At 49.2% G+C, this 18,998-nt stretch overlaps 1 protein-coding gene across 3 annotated transcripts; it reads right to left on the reverse strand.

Annotated features, from left to right (window-relative positions):
• Positions 1-862: 862 nt before the first annotated feature.
• LOC103544322 (phospholipase A and acyltransferase 4-like) lies at positions 863-17,397 on the reverse strand. 3 transcript variants are annotated; one of them, XM_008511164.2, is made up of 5 exons: positions 16,839-17,397; positions 13,912-14,020; positions 11,589-11,857; positions 3,308-3,457; positions 863-2,795 (listed from the first exon to the last, which is right to left on the reverse strand). In XM_008511164.2, the coding sequence occupies exons 1-5, from the start codon at positions 16,845-16,847 to the stop codon at positions 2,649-2,651; spliced, it is 684 nt and encodes a 227-aa protein (XP_008509386.2). In that variant the 5' UTR covers positions 16,848-17,397; the 3' UTR covers positions 863-2,648. The 3 variants fall into 3 exon arrangements, with proteins under 3 accessions (XP_008509386.2, XP_070421314.1, XP_070421315.1); XM_070565213.1 differs by having other exon boundaries at positions 3,308-3,541; XM_070565214.1 differs by lacking the exon at positions 3,308-3,457.
• Positions 17,398-18,998: the final 1,601 nt, after the last annotated feature.

The following is an 18,998-nucleotide window of genomic DNA, read 5'->3' on the forward strand; positions in this document are numbered from 1 at the left end:
AGGCATCGAGGGAAGAGGTAGTGCCAGTCATCGAGGTTGCACTGTTCCCCAGGTGAGCAAGTGCCGGGGGTTGTCAGGGGGTCTAACTCTGAGATGACCACCTGATGCAATACCCAGCACTTGGTGGAGCCTCACCTTGGACCTTTATTCACCGGGTATCGACTGAGTGCCTACTGCATGCCAAGCACTGTTGTAGGCACTTGGGGATGCACCTGTGAAGAAGGCTGATAAGAATAGGTGCCATTGTGGATCTTATCTTCTTGTCCAGGAGACCGACAAAAATATAGTGAGATGGACACTATATGAGATGGTCAAAGCTGTGAAAAATGGAGAAGGGAATGGGGATGCGGGTGGTGGGGAGGTGCAGGTTCAGATAGTGTGTTTGGAGATGGCCTCACTGAGTAGGTGACTTTTGGGTAATGAACTCAAGGAGGCAGGGAATGAACCCTTGGCAAATATGTAGAAAGGTGTCCTGGGCAGGGAAGCAGCTATTGTCATGGCCCTGAGGCTGCACGTGTCTGCCAGGGTATCTGGAGCCGGGGAGTGGGTCACAGGAGATGACAGCCGAGAGCTGACAAGAACCTGATGTACATGGGGCTACAGGCCATTGTAATGGTGTTGATTTTTACTCTGAATTAAGTGGGAGCCACTGGAGGGTTGGAGCACAGCAGTGACATGATCTGACTTATGTAGTTTTTGTAGACTCACCGGTTCCCGTGTTGAGAATAGTCTGCGGGGTCAAGGGTCGAGGCGGGAAAAGCAGTTTGCAGTCTTCCAGGCAACAAGAAATGATTCGATTCTTGACACATTTTGAAGGTAGAGTGTATTGCTATGGCTTCTGTAACAAATACCGCAGACAAGGTGGCTTAACCAAAAGAATTTTATTTGGTCATGATTCTAGAGGCTAGAAATTCTAGAGGGATGGGTTGTTCTGAGGCCTCTCTCCTTGGCTTGTAGATGACTGCCTTCTCCCTATGTCTTCACAAGATTGGTCCTCTGTGTGTGTCTGTGTCCTAATCTCTTCTTCTTTTAAGGACACCAGTTGGATTAGGACCCATCCATGTGACCTCATTTTAACTTAATTACCTCTTAGGGACCCTGTCTCCAAATACAGTCATATTCTGAGGTACTGGGGGTTAGGACTTCAATATATGAATGGGGGGCACAATTCAACCTATAACACTTCCTTTATGTTGTAGCAGTATAATCCAGGTTTGTCTTGTCCATTGATCCTACTGGTAGGTATTAAACCTAGAGAAATGGAAAGCTATGTTCATACAGAGACTTGTACATAAATGTTTTTAATAGCTCTATTCATAATTGGCAGAAACTGGGAACACACTGAATGTTCTTCAGTGGGTCAATACATAAACAAATTGTGGGACAATGGAACACCATTGATTAATAAACAGGAACGGGTCACTGATACACACAGCAACTTAGATGAATCTCAAAAGAATAATGCTGAGTGAAAGAAACCAGTTTCAGAAGGCCACGTTCTATATGACGTCATTTACACACCATTCCCAAACAGACAGAACTGGAGTAATGGAGAAGAGATTGGTGGGTCACCTGGGCTCAGGGAGGGGGTGGAGGAGGTGTGACAACAAGGGATGACTAAGGGCGTTTTTGGGGTGAAGGAGTTCTTACACATCCTGATAGTGGTGGTGGTTACACAAATCTACATATATGTTAAAAGTAGAATTTTACCCACTCCAAAAGGTCAATTTTATTGTGTTAATAAAAAAACAAAATATACAGTAAGGATAACCACCAGAGGTGTAAAACCCTATCTATAACTTACAAATCAGTCTAAAAAAAAAAAAGCGAGGATGATAAAGAGATCTCATCAATCCAACAGCAAGCAAGAAAGCTGAAAATATAAGCTGAAAAAATAGCATGGTAAATAGAAAATACACAATAAGACGGTGTAAATAAACCTAAAGATACCAGGAATCGCAGTAATACAACTGTGACTGGGCACCCGCCCTCCCCCCAGGGAACATTGCCAGCGTCCCTTGCACACAGTGTGGCTGTGCGACTGCGTGCTCACCCCTGAGAGCGAGTGTAAACAGTGTGTGTCAATCCCAGGCCCAGGCTTAGGAAATCAGGGGCCTTGTCCACATTCCCTGTTTGCATTCCAGTGGCTGAAACCTAGACATGGCTGCCACTGAGCATCAGCCTGGGAGATGATGCTGATGCTCTGGGAGTGGCGGGACGATGACCAGGATGACCCTGAATGTCCATGGGGAGCAGAGCTGCCTCACAGACCTGGACCATTTTCTCCCAAACTGTTAGATGAGAGTGAAATAAATGTCTAAATTCTTTAGGCCACTGTATTTTGAGTGTCTTTGTTGGACTACAAAACCAGCCTCCTGCTCCAGGTCCTGAAGGGACATGAGACACATCTCAGGCTCCTGGTGGAGGGAGGGGCAGAGTTTGAGGAGCCTTCACATTCTGGTGCCTCCCTTCTGCTGTGGGGCCCAAAGCCCCTGCAGACACAGGCTCATGGCCCCAGAAGCGAGCCAGGCGTGACATGGTGGTGACAGGTGGACAGTCTAATGAGAGGAGGAGAGGCAGGCCATACTGTGTAGCTCCAGGCATAGGCTGGCCTTCTTCTTCCCTGGTCAGGCCCTCTGGATCCCTCCTCAATGGTGGACACAGTAGAGCTGCACGCTGCCACTGATCCGGAGCTCCCGCAGCCGCTCCAGGGTTGGCTGGTCCAGGCTGGTGGTCCCTATGCCCTGTCCCTTGAGCGCCAGCTTCAGCCCTCCCTCCTGGCACAGGAGCAGCACCTGGAAAACGAGGCCATGACGCGCTGCAGGCTTCCAGATAGACCCTCTATCACCTGCCTGATGCCCCACCCAGCGAGCCCCTCCTTCCCTCAGAGGACACAAGGACTGGACCCATGTGGTGCAAAAGAGCAGGACTAGAGGCCCAGCTTGTCACCAGCCCACTGGGACCTTTCACAAGGATCTTCCCAGCCCTGGGCCTCAGTTTCACCATCTGTGACAGGGGTTGCTTCCCCTGGAGGAGTGATTCTCAACCCTGGCTGCACGTTGGAGTCATCAGAGAGCTTTTTAATAATGCTGTTGCCAGGGCCACCTGTTTAATTAAATCTGGGTTTCTGGGTGTGGACTCCCTGGTGCCACCATGGAGGGTTGAGAGCCATGGCATGGGTGTTCTCTCCCCCAGTGGGTTCTGGCTTCCCCACCTCCCCAGTGACTCCCAGTATCCTGGATAGGAATGCTGCTTTGCACTCCACCCCTGAGGGGCGAAGGGACGAGGCCACTTGGTTCTGACCGACCTCGAAGAATCGCTGGGGGTAGAAGAGGAAGGGGGCCGAGATGAGCTCCTCCGTCCCCAGGGCGAGATCCAGGCCCAAGTCCTGTCTGCGAAGGAAGCCCTGAGTGTCACAGGAACATGGGCGGCCTTGTCCCACAGGCTCAGTGTGAAACTGTGGAAGGGCCGAGAAGGGACTCAGCTTCCATAGCCGCCAGGCCATGTCTCCCGGACTCCACTGGGCTGTGGCTGCTGGGCCCTGACGGAAGGATGGAGGTGGGACAAGGGCTGGAAGATTTGGCAGATTCCCTCGCAGAAACAGGCAAGCGCTTGGACACCTAACCGCTCAGAGGGGTGGCAACCGCTGATGGAGTCTTAGGATGAATCCCCATGTTATCACTTCTGGCTGGAGGACCACTGGGGAGCAAATTACCTTGCCTGAGCCTCAGTTTCCACTCCTCAAAATAGCGATAATTATGATAATAGTACTAGCTAACATCTGTTGAGTGCTAACTTTGTGCCAGGTATTGTCTTAAGTATTTTGCAAATAGTCTAAATGTTAGAGCAAGTCTGCCTGCGTTCAACCTGGCTCTGCTACTTTCCAGTCCTTTGACCTGGAGCAAGTCACTTACTGTTTCTGTGCCTCAGTTTCCTCATCTGTAATATGGGGATAACAACAGTACTGTACCTACCTTGTGGGGTTGCTGTGAGAATTAAATGAGTTAACAGGAGTAAGAGACTTAGAACAGCACCTGGGATATAGTAAGCACTCAAATCAAATCATACCTACTTTAAAATATATATTACTATAGGAAGAAAAAGAAATAAAAGGGATCCAAATTGGAAAGGTAGAAGTGTAACTCTCATTATTTGTGGATGATATGATTCTATATATAGAAAACCCTAAAGAATCCACCAAAAAACTATTAGACATAATCAACAAATAGAGTAAAGTAAACAAGATACAAAATCAACATACAATAATCAGTGGCATTTCTATACACTAATAACGAACTAGCAAAAAGAGAATTCAAGAACATACTCCTATTTACAATCACAACAAAAAGAATAAAATGCTTAGGAATAAACTGAGGAGGTGAAAGACCTATACATTGGAAACTATAGACATTAATGAAAGAAATGGAAGAAGTCATAAAGAAATGGAGAGATATTCCATGCTCGTGATTTGGAAGAATAAGCACAGTTAAAATGATCATATTACCTAAAGCCATCTACAAATTCGATGCAATCTCAATCAGAATCCCATCAGCATTCTTCATAGAAATAGAACAAAGAATCCTAAAATTCATATGGAACAACAAAAGACCCCGAAGAGCCAAAACAATCCTAACGAAAAAAGAACAAAGCTGGAGGCATCACAATCCCTGAATTCAAATTATACTACAAAGCTATAGTGACCAAAACAGCATGGTACTGGCACAAGAACAGACATACAGATCGATGGAACAGAATTGAGAGACCACAAATAAAATCACACATCTATGGACAGCTAATCTTTGACAAAGGAGCCAAGAATATGAAACAAGAAAGGAAAGTCTCTTCAATAAATGGTGTTGGGAAAACTGGACAGCTACATGGCAAAGAACAAAAGTAGACCATTATCTTACATCACACACAAAAATTAGCTAAAATAGATTAAAGAGTTGAGTTAGGCTTGAAAGCCTAAAACTCCTAGAAGAAAAGCTAGGGAGTACACTCTTTGACATCAGTCTTAGCCGTATCTTTTCGAATATCACATCTACTCAGGCAAGGGAAACGAAAGAAAAAGTAAACAAATGGGACTATATCAGATTAAAAAGCTTCTGTAAAGCAAAGAAAACCATCAATGAAAGACAGCCCACCAACTGGGAGAAAATATTTGCAAATCATATATCTGATGAGGAGTTAATTTCCAAAATATATAAAGAATTCGTACAACTCAACAATGAAAAAATAACCCAATCAAAATATGCTCTGCATATGAATAGACATTTTTCCAGAGAACATATTCAGATGGCCAACATGCACACAAAAACATATCCAACATCACTAATTGTCAGGGAAATACAAACCAAAAACTGCTGTGAGGTATCACCTCACAACCTTTAGGATGGCTATAATTACCAAGACAAGAAATAACAAATGTTGGAGAGATTATGGAGAAAAGGGAACGCTCATACACTGCTGGTGGGAACGCAAACTGGTGCAGCCACTGTGGAAAACAGTATGGAGAGTCCTCAAAAAACTAAAAATAGAAATACTAGACAATCCAGCTTTTAGGTGCTGTGACTAAATCTTGCATGAAAGGTTCACTCAGAGCAGGATTCTGTTGCAGGAACAGTCAGCCTCAGGTAACCAGAAATGCAGACCAGAGGGTGGGCACCGGCACATTTAGGGATCAAGCTTCAGGTGCCGCCCCTAAAGAACATTCTGCAGGCTTCTCTCTCACACTCTGCTCCTATACGGGTGGGGAGGGTCTAAGATATTTTAGCCTCCCGTGAACAGCACCCACTTCACCAACAAGAGATCATTTCTAGCCCTGGTTATGCTGGTCATCAAGTCCTTAATTTTTCCAAGGACAAACTATCTTCAACATTCAGTGTGCTAATCTGAAAAACATCCAGTGATCAGAGATACAGAGATTGTGGTAACTGCCTCTTTCAGACACAGTGCCAGCCTGCTGTCCTGGGTATGGTTTCCTGAGTAGAAGCTGGCCATACCTGGGAGTCTTTGGGGGAACCCAGCCTCTATCCCTCTTGTTTCTGAGGCAGCAGGAGAATGTGCCTAGGGACTGAGCATGACTCCTTTCTGGAAAAGTCTAAAGGAAAGAGGCCGACTAGGGCTGCCCACAGAAAGCAAAGCAGACAGGGAGGGTGTAGAGAGCAGTCTGATGGTGCCAACATCTGCCTTGAGGGGTGGGCATGGAAGAAAGGCAGAGGGGATCTTCCACCTCCAATCCCATCCAGCCCCTCCCCGAGGCGTGCATGGAGCCCTCTGCCTCCCTGATCACCATGAAGCTCCCAGAGAAGGACTGACGCTCCTGCTGTGTAGGATGGAGGGGGCTCCCAGGAAAACTGGGGAGGGCTACGTCTTCATGTTCCCCACCTCCCACTTCAACATTCCTCTTTCCTGACCCCTGAAGTTTCCCCCATTCCCACCCTGACCACTTATTTCAAAGAACCAACCCACCACAGTCACACCCACCTCCCCACCACACACACCCTCACACACAAACACACACCAAGACTTACCCGTCCAAAGTCCCATTTCTTCCATGTCCTACCAGTGATCTAAAAGCCATGATAGGACTCATTTTTACTAAAATTCCAGTACCTTAAGAAGCGATTGAATGCAAATGTTGTCTGGGAAGGCAAATGTTAAAACCTGAATTCAATACGGCAAATTTCAGGCACCAGGTGGGCAGATAGAAACAGACTGGGGTTAGGAGGCCGTCCCCCCAAAACCTGCAGAGAGACTGATGGGAGTGGCCGGTGCTGACTGTGGCAGGTCTCCAGGTGACTCGGCCACAAGGAGCTTGGACACTGGCCCTTTCTCTGCCTCAGGAGGGACTGCTGAGGGGTACAACTGCTCTCAGCACTGCTGTCACCCTGGTAGATGGCTCCCCAAGCACCTGACCCCCACCCAGGGCAGCACAAGGGCGCTCCCCTGGAGGACATCTCCATGGGGTCTCCAGTCAGCTGGCAGCCTGAGAGCTCATTTGTATCGTTCATGTCCCTGTGGTCCCAGATCCCAACCATCTTCAGAACATGGTGATTCTGCTGGATGCACACAGAGGAAAATGCCTAGCCATTCATGAGGGCAGCATTGGGGACTTCCCTGTGTCCTGCCAGCTGTCCTACAGCTCCAAGATGGGGACCGAGATGCTGTCCTAGAAAAGTAACAGAATGATGTTGAAAGAGGAATCAGAGTCATACTATACAGGCCTCAGGATTCTTGCTTCTCCAGCACCAGTCACAGTTTTCTTAAACTTTTTTGAGCTGAAATACAGTCTGTGGAATATATGCATGTTCTCTAAAGCAATTTACAGTCCTAAAAAAAAGGTTTTGCTGACACCAAGGGATGTCCAGTTGTAGCGCAACCATTTTCTGAGCTTATCACAAGAAAGTAAAGTATGCTTTTATTAATTATATATATTTTTCACATTTTAGAGAAATCCTGTTCACAGAAGTCAGTGCAGACAGCAGGGGCCTGCAACTGGCCCCGTGTATTTGTAAACTTCACAGCAGCACACTTCTGGCGGGTATTCACATTCACAGGGAAGGTCACAACTTTTTTTTCATATGCAAGTTTTTCTCCCAATCACAGAGAGTTGTATTTTCTATGTATTAGATAATGAAATTGTTAATTAAGTAAACAACTTTTTATTGAGCACTATGGTAAGCCAGGCATTGTGAATAATGGGGTCCCAGTGTAACAAATTCCAACAGTGCCAGCTCTTGGGGTCCCTGCAGGTCTAATGGGGAGAGGGAGATTTTTAAAGAACCACATGGTCAGTGTTCAATGGCAGCTGTGAGAATTGCCATGAAGGGCAGGTACGTGGACACCCGAGAATCATAAGGGGGATGTGACCTGGTAGCATAGGCCAAGCTCCCCCTGGGAGGGCCTGGACACTTCCCCTGTCTATCGCGCTGGAGCAATTGATCCTGGACAGGTCATGAGGCCCAGGAGGCGAGCCTTAGACAGCAGGAAGGGAGAAAGGCTCTCTCTCAGCTTTCTGCTTACTGGGCCTGGACTCTGCACAGAGCAGCGGGGCCCTCTGACCAAAGGTAGCCCTGGGGCAAGGCAGGCATGGACCTTCTGGAACTTCAATATGGAGGCAGACATTTCAACCTGGGGATTTGAGCAAGGTCCCCTTTGGTAGAAGCAATTTCAAGTTACTCTCTTTGTTCTTCAACCTTCTGAAAGCCCTGAACCTCCAGGGGAGTCTTGTGAATAGTTCCAGCCTCGTCTCTACTGTGCTGGGGGCATTAAGGGGCCCACCAGCACTGCATGCTTGGGAAGGTACCGCTCAGGGGAGGGTGAATCTGTAATCCTCAAGGCAGAGTGGTAGGGGCTGTGGTGACCACGGGGGAGGATGCCCAGAGGGAGTGGCCATTCAGTAGGGTCACTGGTGGCAAAGGCTGGGTGAAGACGCACAAGAATATGTGGACCCAACACTTCTGAGACCACACCCGGGGCATGCTGGGAAGTAGCAGAGGGACATTTTGAGGTGGCCAATTTTTTTTGGAAAGACTTTATTGTTTAGAGCAGTTTTATATTCTTAGCAAAATTGAAAGAAAGTTACAGAGATTTCCCATAGGCCTCCTGCCCCCCTACATGCATCACCTCCCCCATGATCAACATCCTACAGCAGAGGATGCATTTTTGTTACAAATGGTGAACTAATAATGACTCAGCATAGTCACCCAAAGGCCATAGTTGACCTTAGGGTTCACTCTGGGTGCTGTACCTTCTGTGGGTTGGGACAGATGTATGATGACATGTAGCCCCCACTTTGCATAATACAGAGTATTCACAGCCCGAAAGACCGAGGGGGCTAATTTTCAGCATTCAACCCAGGGGCAGCTTGAGCCGTGGCCATCTGCTCATGGAAAGCTACATAATTGCATCTGGTAGTCACAGCTGGGTAAGGATTAGACATTCGAGCTAAAAAAGAAAAACACTATCTAAAAACAGGGCTGAGGGAAGGAGGTCAGTGGAAACGTGCTGGGAGATGTTTATGTGTTGTCAGGGGATTCGAGCACCACGTGTTGTGACAAACCGGGACATAATTAAGCTTTTTTCACCCCGAGAGTAAAATGAAAGCTTTATAGTTACAACAATGGTCAGTGTGCACGGAATGATATAGACAATCCACTGAGTACCTGCCAGGTACCAGACATCGTGCAGGGGTCTGCTACACATCATCTTATTTGATCCTCACAATGTCACCATGAAGTGGATCATGACCCACATCTCAAAGAAGGAAGAACTGAGGCTCTGAGAGTCAAGAGCTCCCCTCAAGGTCACACAGCTAGACATTGCTGGAAGTACCAACAGGCGCTGAGTCAATGTTACGCTCTTCCTTTCTGGGTCAGAAGTCTACAAAAACACAGTGAAAGTCCTTTCTGAAGGGACAGATAGATACATGTATCAATTCTTCAGTCTTGGTACAATTAGCCCATCCTCCAGCCAGTGAGAGAGGAAAAGCGAGGGAGGGAACTACATGCTGCCCAAGTGTGAGGGTCAGGCAGACAGAGTTGCTGTGGGAGGCCCTCTCCTCTGGCCTCCACAGCGGCTTCTAATGCAGGATTCTGTGGCTCCTTCAGGCTGTCATTGGTTTTGATATCGTTTCTTCAAAAGAGAATATCCAATGACACCCAGGATTCCCAGTCCCAGGGTCACCTCTCCTCCAATCACCACCTGTTCCACCTGGAAGTGAGCAGCCCGTGTTCAGAGTCCACAGCAAGTCCAGGCACTTCTCCCTCCCTCCCCAGGGCCTGGAATCCACGCTCATTCTCCCGTCCTCCCTCGGGCCTGGCCTCTCAGCTTCCGTCTGAGCTGGCCAGCCCGGAGTCCTCTCCCAGGGAGGGAGCCGGCTGTGTCCCAGAGGCCCCATTTCCTGGGCAACGGGAAGTCGTGACCACTTAGTGGTGGGCTTGTCTGGGCTTGTTCTGACAGCCTGCAGGATGGGCTGATGGACTCCTTTTGTGTTAGCTTCTGGGTGAGGACATTCGTCCCTGACTTGGGATGGGTAGGGAGCAGGCTTTGTTCTTGGTTTTCTGGAGCCACTGCTCCGGGGGTGAGACTGGGGACTTGTTTGTGGTCTGGGTTCTGCCTGGGCTACTCCCCTGCGAGGGAGGGGCTGTGGGGGAAGCTGAGGGGAGGTTTCGGGAAGCCGTGGCACTTTAGTTCACTGTGCACTCTGTACTGTCCACAAGTGCAGCCTGGAAACTTCCATCTCCAGCCCCACCTCAGCCCTGAACTCCAGACTCAAGTGTCCAACTGCTACACTATCTGCACCTAGATGTCTAACTGGGGATAAATAAATGATGAGCAATAAGATATGCTGGAGTCTATGAGGAAGCCATTCAGTGTAAAACTAGTCAGTCCTGACCTTGTTTTTCCAGAAAGGGCTGACATGGACAGTCAAGCATGCATTGTACACCTGCTTTAAACAGTTATAATGTCCCCAAGCCAAGAATGATGCCCTTAAAGATAGCAATGTTGCCTCCTCCATATCAACATTTCTTTATAGATAAGCATTTCTTCCCAGAAACTAAGGATTAGTTACTGACCTGTCATGCTCATCTCATGACCCCAGACCTGCTGACCACTGACCTGCTGTGCCAGCAAAGCATCTTGTGCTGGTAGTAAAAGGCATCTTCCTGTCATATTTGATGTATGTTCCTTGTCCCAAGATGGCATATAACCACTCTGTACACCCCATTGCTTCGGAGTGCTTCCTTCCTTGGTGAAGGTTGCTTTCTCCCAGGTCATCATCCTCCAAACTGGCTCATGTCATAAACTCACTCCAGCTTTGTTTTATACATTGATTATGAATTATTTGCTCTGGCCTCCTCAAACATCCCATTACTGTGTCCAAACTCTTGATTTCTCCCCCTAAACCTGCTCCTCCCGCCCTCATGCTCATCTCTTGCAGGGTCGCCCATCTACCCAACCACTTGGGCCAGGAGCCCTGGAGGTGCTGTAGTGTGGCAGGAACGAACAAAGACTCTAGACAGGGATGGCTGGGGTTTGAATCCTGCTGCTGCCACTTATTAGCTATGTGTTTTGGGATAATGAATCTGGAAGACTATGAAAGTGTCGAGAGTAGAAGCTGTGCTCCAGATCTGACATAAAAATGTTCCTGAGCTCTTACATAGGCCCCCTGACCTTGAGTATCCATTGCCTGAGTGCTTTTGGGGGACTTAGGAGACCCGCCGTGGTCCTGGGTTGGCCCAGACAACTCTGGGGGCTTCAGTAGCTGCCTGTCAGGGTGGACCTTAGAGCTGAAGGGTCCCAGAAGGTCAGAGGTGGCCAGGACTCCAGAGACCCTCCAACTAACTCTTCCTTCTGCACTTGCGGAAACTGAGGCCCAGAGAGGAAGTAAGCTGTCCAGAAACACTCTGGCTTAGAAGCAGATCCCAGATTTGAGCTCAGACATCCTTGCTCCCAGCCAGCGGGTCCCTGAGAGCCCATTTTGCATCCTTCACAGTGATTCTCCCCTCTGGCTGCACAGCCGCTGACCCCCACCCCAAGCAGACTTCCAGGAGGGACAGGGACCACCCCAAAGAGGGCCTTACCTGCCTGCTGCTGGCTGCGCCGTATCTCAGATTGGTGACAAAGTGCTCACAGTTCCTGCTCAGAACACTGTACTCTATCTCCTCACCAACCATCTCCTTCGCAGCACCGATGATCTTGTTCACAGGCTGTGGTCTGTATTTGTGGTCCAAGTAGTTATTGACCCGATAGCGGCAGCCCCCGGCTACATCCCTCAGCGGCTCCTGTTTCACCACCGCCCTGCTGCTCAGAATGGAGAAGATGCTGGAGGAGCCAGCCCCAGGGTACTCACCTGGAATCAGAGAGAGTGTCACCCAGAGCTGTAAGTGAAGGTTAGGCAGTGAGAGAGAGGGGGGCAGGACGAGAAAGAAAGATGAAGGGAATCCACTATTGAGCTTTCCATGTTTGTCGTTTCACAAATGTGACTGGAGGAGTCACAGATTTTTCTCTTTTAACTCAACGAGCTTTGAGTATTTTTCAACTCAATGACTGATGGGATTGTCATGGCTGCCGTCGCATTCCATTAAATGAATGTACATCTACTTGACCAATCCCCTGTTACTGAACATTCAGGTTGTTCACAAAATTAGCCATTATTCTCAATGACAGTAAATCATATTTGTTCTTTGTTTACCTTTATGTACTTGCGAATTTCAGAAAAACATCACTTTTGTGTCAGTACCCACTGTGTTTCAGACACTATGCTGGGAAACTTTTCACATATTACCTAATGTCATTTCCTTTTTCACTTTCAAAATAAATATTATCATCTCCATTTTACGAACAATATTGGACCCAGACAGACATTTTCAGACTTTTCTGTGCTGTGGAAAGTCCCAGAACCTGAGTGTGAAGCTGCCTCTCTCAAGCTCCAAAGGGCAGGCTCCTTCCACGGCGCTGAGCTGAGCCTTAGGGAATCCCTCACATGAGTGTCTTCTCTCCTAGGACCGGGCATCGCTCTGGGCACATGGAGAGGGCCACAGAAGAGCCATCAGTTCATGGAATCCAAATTCCATCCTAGGGTGAGTTCAGGTTTTATTTTTTTTTTATTTTTATTTTTTTTATAGATTTTATTTTTTCCTTTTTCTCCCCAAAGCCCCCCGGTATATAGTTGTATATTCTTTGTTGTGGGTCCTTCTAGTTGTGGCATGTGGGATGCTGCCTCAGCGTGGCCTGACGAGCAGTGTCATGTCCGCGCCCAGGATTCGAACCAACGAAACACTGGGCCGCCTGCAGCGGAGCGCACGAACTTAACCGCTCGGCCACGGGGCCAGCCCCCAGGTTTTATTTTTTTAAGAGGGAGAGTCACTAATGAGGTCACTAATTAAGCATGTTTATTTTAAGTTTCTAATCTAAAGTCTGATATTTGCACTTAGAAGCAATGTCCTTAAAAAACAACTGTCCACACCCTGGAAGTTAGACACAAAAAGGATCAAACATCCTCCCTGTGATGCTTTCTCTGGCAGGCCCCCCTCAGGGTCATCTGGATGAAGTGGACTTGTTTTACCATTTACCATCAATTCAGATATTTTTACAATTCTACCAAGGTAGATGACAACCTGTAGAAAACCGATAAGAGGCAAATATATTATTCAGATCATCACGACAATGATTTTTGTCCAGTTAGAATGCAGACACTTAGTGGAGAAGAGAACATCAAAGTTTGTGGTACCACTGCTCTGTAGGACACAAACAATTTGCATCTAATTTGACAGGCTTATTCCAGCTTTTTTTTTCTTTCATTGACTATACATACATCTGTTCCCTGCATTCTCCTTCCAACTGACTTTATCATCTTTCTGCTTCCGTTATCAATGAGTTAAATAAATAGTTCAATGTACTCACTATGTGCTTGTATGAGAAATTTTTTTTATGTGTAAACCTCTGAGAGCTGCTTCTCTTCAGGAATGTTAAGTAAATACTCTCAAGACACCTTGTCTGTGAAACCAGATGAGTACAAATGACACAGCACTGAGAAACATGCCTCTTTCTTTAAGACCATAGACCTTAAAGTTTCTTTAAGAGAAACTTTAAGACCATGGACCTTCAGAAACTTTGCTGGTTAAAGTCATATGAGAGTCTGCATACCAAAGAAAACTGGTCAGCTGGACAGATCCGAAGGCTGAAGGCCCCCAGCTTCACTGGATGAGTCCACAAACCTCTTTTCCTGCTTCTGTCAGGACCTATGGGACCCCCTGTGATGACTCAACAGGACATGGATGTGGGGTCTGCTCAAGTGCTGCTCAGGGAAAATCCAACTCAGGGTTCCCCTGCTCAGCTCTTTCTTCCCATTGATCTCGTGACATTAACAAATATTTTGAAAGTTATATTTTCAACAGTCCTTACTTGGAGGAGCTAGATGGATCACATCACCACCTCCCACGTAAATGGCCCAGTGCTCGTAGCCAATGCGGAAAATCTCAATCAGGTCTCCAGGTTCAGGTTCCACACAAAACTGCAACAGAAAAACCCGAGATGGTGTTGACAGGCATCTAGGCAACAGCAGATTCCTCACTGGTGAGCTGCAGCTCAGACCAGGGACGTTCTTGCTGTTATTCATCACCTGGTGAGAGCCTAGGGTGGCGGGAGGAGCTCCTGGTCCCTCTGAGGTCCTCAGCCTGCTGTCAATTTTAGAGGTTCCCCCACAACCAGGAACTGGAAGCCTGGAAAAAATGACCTTGTGAAGTGGGAGAGTGGGGATCTGTCCAGTGTGTGTATATTATGCATGTGTGTCTTGTGCGATGTGTGTGTGTGTGTGCACACACACTTATATATGTGCATGTAATGCCTATATGTAGGTTTGTTGTGTGTATGTGTGTGGTGTATGTGTGTGTTATGTGTGCATGTTAGCATACTGAGGATGCAGACATGTACATGCAGGTACATTGTAACTGTGCTCCTGAGAGTGTTGACATGACAGTCTGCATGTGGCAGCCCCAAGCACATCCCCAGCAAAGTCGGGCAGGTGAGTCCTCAGTTTCCCTATCCTTCCCAGATGGACCCTCAAGTCCTCATCGTGCCTCCTGTCCCTGGCTGTGCATGGCTGCACCAGGCACCTCCTTCTCCTCAGACTCCGTTTCCTTCATCCTCAGGACACCCATCATTGGAGATACCCACCTGAGAGACACCAACTGACATCATCCTAACGGGACCTGAGCCTTTGGGGGGACCGTGAGGGGCCACCCAGCTTCCAGCACTGAGGGGGCTGCTGCACGCACACAGCCGGCCTCTGTGGGCCCTTCTCCTACAGTAACTGCAACATCCACCACTCCTCCAAGGGAAACTGAGGATCAGAGAGGTGAAGGGACTTGTGTGAGAACAGTCAGCTGGGAAGCAGCCGAGCTGGGTCTTCTCCGCCGCGTCTCCCCCGGGTCTGACTCATCCCTGCCTTCCTCCCCTTCCACAGCCCTTCCCCTCCTCACTGTCCTGGCCCAGGGCACTGCAGCTTCGTGACTGGAGAATTTTTTAGGTTCTCTCCCTCTCTGTGCCTGATCTCAGGGAATGACAAAACTCCTGCATCCCTCATTGCAGGCTGCCCCATCTGAGACCAGGGGTCAGCTGACCTTGATGTCTTCCTCACGCCAATACCAACAACCAACGCTGACCCGGGAGGTTTCTCCTGAACTCACTTCCTCGTCCACCTTCCACCCACTGACGTGGTTCAGTGCAGCCCTGTCCCTGCCTCTGGGGAACTCTGGGAATTGCCCAGATTCTAGGTACTGGGAACTCTAGGAATTCAGGGAACTCCCCCACAGTTATCCAGACTGGCCCCTCTCCCCCTGTCCCTCCCTGCCACTCCACATCCGGTCTCCCCAGGACCCACTGTGGCCCTCCCAGAGGGCCCATCTGGCCACGACTTTCCACTGGCCCCAGGGCACAGGGCACGACTTTGGGCAGCTCCCAGCCCCTTCATGACCAGCGCCCCCTCATCCCTCCTCACCCTCCCTGTGATCTGTGCTCCCCCCAGGCTGACTGAGTCACTTCCTGTCCCTCACCCCAGAGCTTGCTCTTGTCTCTGATGCTCTGCAAATGAGGTATTTCTGTCCCCAAACACCTCCCCCACCCCCACCCACCCGCCCCTGCACTGAACGTCTCTCCTCCCATCAGACATCAGTCTTCTGGGAAACTACCCAGAAAACCCCAGCCTGGCTTGGCGGCCGCTCTCTGGGTCCCCGGCCCCGGCACCTCCACCCCTCGCTGTATGGACTGTGCGCCTGTCTGCACACCCTCTAAGCTTTGAGCTCCATTCAAGCCGGATCCTGTATACTTGTCATTTCCCGCCTCCCTGCATCTCTGGGATCCAGCGATGGGTCTGGCTTGGAATGGGGGCCAAGGAAATGTATGTGGAAGAGGCCTGGAGGGTCACTGGGACAGGTCTCCCGCCCAGCACCTCCTCCATCTCAGCCAGGCGGGACAGGTCCAGAGACCGTCTTCAGTTTGGAATCACAAAGAGATTTTTCACTCTGAAGCTAACTGGCTAAGGCAAGGCCCGGGCTCCGTCCACAGCAGCTGGTGGGAGATGAACTGTGAGCTTGGGCCCTGCCTGTAGGGAGACGGGTTCCCAGGCAACAGAGCCCTGATTCTGTTCTGGCAGCAAGAAAGCCCTTCCTCAGAGCCCGGTTATACCCAGGGTGGTCTGCCCTCTAGAGTGTTCAGTGTGACCTCCAAGATTTCCCCCGTTTCTAATAATAGCCTGAGTCAGCTGGTTCCTTTTCAGCTGCACACCACTGAGCTCTGCCTGCCCCTCCCTGGAATTTTCCTCAATCTGGACATAAGGGCTGATAAGAAGGGAGGTTTCAGACTCGACATGCTAAAATTAGAATGCAGTTAACAAGGGAGGACAAATTCCATGGAGGAAAGAGGCGAGAGAAAGGACTGGAGCTGAGAAGGCCCCACACTCCAGCCAGCAGCTGAGCAGACAAGGTGGGAGGTTCACTCACTTCCCAGTTCCAAGGTCCCCTTATGGCCAACACCCCCCAACTCAGGCAGCCACAGCTCCCAGACACCCACAGCTCCTCCTACACAGGGCTCCCAGCTGCCCACACACACTGTGCCAGACACAGAGGAGAGGCTTACAGTGCTAGAAGGCTTCTCAGTCCACAGGAAAAGGGACTTTTAAATCACAAATACAATTTTGCACAAAAGCCTTCTAAAGCATTTCCGAGCTCTGGAGTTAACTCTGCCCAAGGCCAGGAACCCAGACTGAGCTCTTTGCAGCAGCAGAGTGGCCCCCCGGCAGTAGAGCCATGGATGGAAATGTCCCAGGGACTTACCTGAGCCATGGTGTCCCGGGGCTCTGGGGTTCTGCTGCTCCTGCATCAGCTTTTATACCAAAGTCGAGACTTTCACTTTCGCTTTCCTTCTGACACTCTTTAAAAACAACTCCACACTAAACATTTTTAAACAGACACTAAGTATTTGCTCTAAAGGGAAAGGCCAAAGATTACTTATATGAAAACATGGAATCACTGGTTCTTTAAAGGCACCTGGAAGCAGTCAGAGCAGGATGATATCGAACCTGAATGAGTCTGCTCACCCATTGCACAGCAAGCCAATCTCTGACACCGGTTGTAGTGGAAGAAAGCAGGAATTTTACTATTGCACAGCGCTGAGCAAGGAGAAAGAGCAGCTAACGCTGAAATCCCAAACTCCTCAAAAAGCTAAAAGGAAAGGTTTTTACTGGGGGTTTTAGGTAGGGGAGGGGGAGTATATGGCCTTGCTGGTCAGCAGCTTTCCCACCAGCCTGTAGCTCCTTGCAGAAAGGAGATAGCGAATCCAGGTGCTTGTCCTTGGCTGTGACTGTCTCCATGGAGGACAGTGGATTCTGGAACCAGGAAGCCAGGGAGTAAGCAGGGAATGAGTGCTTTGGTTTTAACCCCATATATGCTGGGTTTAATGTAGGGAAACTGATATTAGGGTTGGTATCAGGAGGGGAGCCTGATAATCTGCCCCTGCTTGAGAGACCCCAGGTCTCTTCCAACAGAAACCCTGGGCAAGTGTTCCTGCTGCACGAAGGGGTGGCATTTAGCGGCACGGAAGTGTCAATCCCCCGTGGACCCCATAGGCCATTGTATGGTAACTACTCCAGAAAATATTGGGTCAGGAGCCAAAAGGCAGGCGAGATGGGTGCTGTGTTCCATGGGTAAAGCCTTCAGATGGTGTGTGCCTTGGACCATGTGGGGCCCAGGAGCTCATTGTCCCCACTGGATGCATGTGGCTGCAAGAAACAGAAGAGGGGTTTCAACAGCCTGGATGTTCACTGTCTGTGTAATAGGAAGCCAGGAGGCGGGTGACTCAGGTTCAGTTCAGCAGCTCAAAGGTCACTGAGGGCCCAGGCTTTTCCATCACACTGGACCTGTGTCTGTGGTCACACCCTGCACAGTCCACGATGGCTGCAGCAGCCTCAAGTGGCACAGTTTCACCTGGCAATATCCAAAAGCAGTAGGGAGAGATGTTTCTCATCAGCTGTCCCTTTTTTTCAGGGAGTAAAATCTTTTCCATAGTCCCCTGGCTGTCTTGCTCCCACCTTTCACTGTCCAGATCTGGGTCACATTTCTACTCCAAAACCAATCATGGGCAAGGGGGAAGGGACTTTCTGGCAGCTCAGACCACTCGTGGTGCCTCGGTTGGATCTGTGGAGGGGCTCCTGCTGCCTTGTGAACAGCAGGGCTTTGTGAGCCTGGGAGAAGGTGAGTGACAGTGATGTGTATGGAGGGGGGTGGCTAATGACTAGGCAACCAGCACATGAGATGAACTCACCTACTTCCATCCACCATAACAAACAGCTTTATTATGACATTACAATGAGGCTGGAACCAGTTCTCAATAATCACCTGATTCCCTATAGGATCTGGCATGAAAGTGGGGGCGGTTGACTCACTGGAGACTGGAAGAGTACGCAGCAGGCTTGTGGATGTCGGCAGAGCCTCCATCAGAAAGAGCTTGCGCCCAGGGCACTCAGGAAGGGAACGGCCTCTCCCAGCATCAGCCCCCGCCCCAGGTTCCTTTGACCAGACAGAGCTCCAGACACAGTGGTCCAAAGTCCCTTGGCTCCTGTGTTCTTGTCCCCAGGCCTGGCACTGCCCGTTCTGTTTCCAAAAGAGCTTTATGTGTAAAAGAAGTAAAAGATTCACTGACTGTTCACCTCCTTGCATTAAAGTCATGTTCAAAACGGAAAAAGTAATAAAAAAGCAGCCAGGCCTTGTCTCTTTCAAGTAGTGTCACTTTGGGTGGTCGCCTCACCTATCCTGGTCTCAGTTGTCTCCTCTTTAAAGTGGGGGCTTCATCCTTGTCAGCAGAGAGGCAGTGAGCCTGTGGACCTGGATCTCCAGAAGGTGGCGACTTGGGTCATTGCTGGCCCAGCTGGAGCCACCTCTGTCACTGGGCTTCAGTTACCGAGGCCCGTCTTCAGGGTAGAAGCCGTCAGGAGGATT

The sequence above is a fragment of the Equus przewalskii genome, chromosome 11, assembly GCF_037783145.1.
Source record: "Equus przewalskii isolate Varuska chromosome 11, EquPr2, whole genome shotgun sequence".
Classification (NCBI taxonomy): Eukaryota; Metazoa; Chordata; class Mammalia; order Perissodactyla; family Equidae; genus Equus; species Equus przewalskii.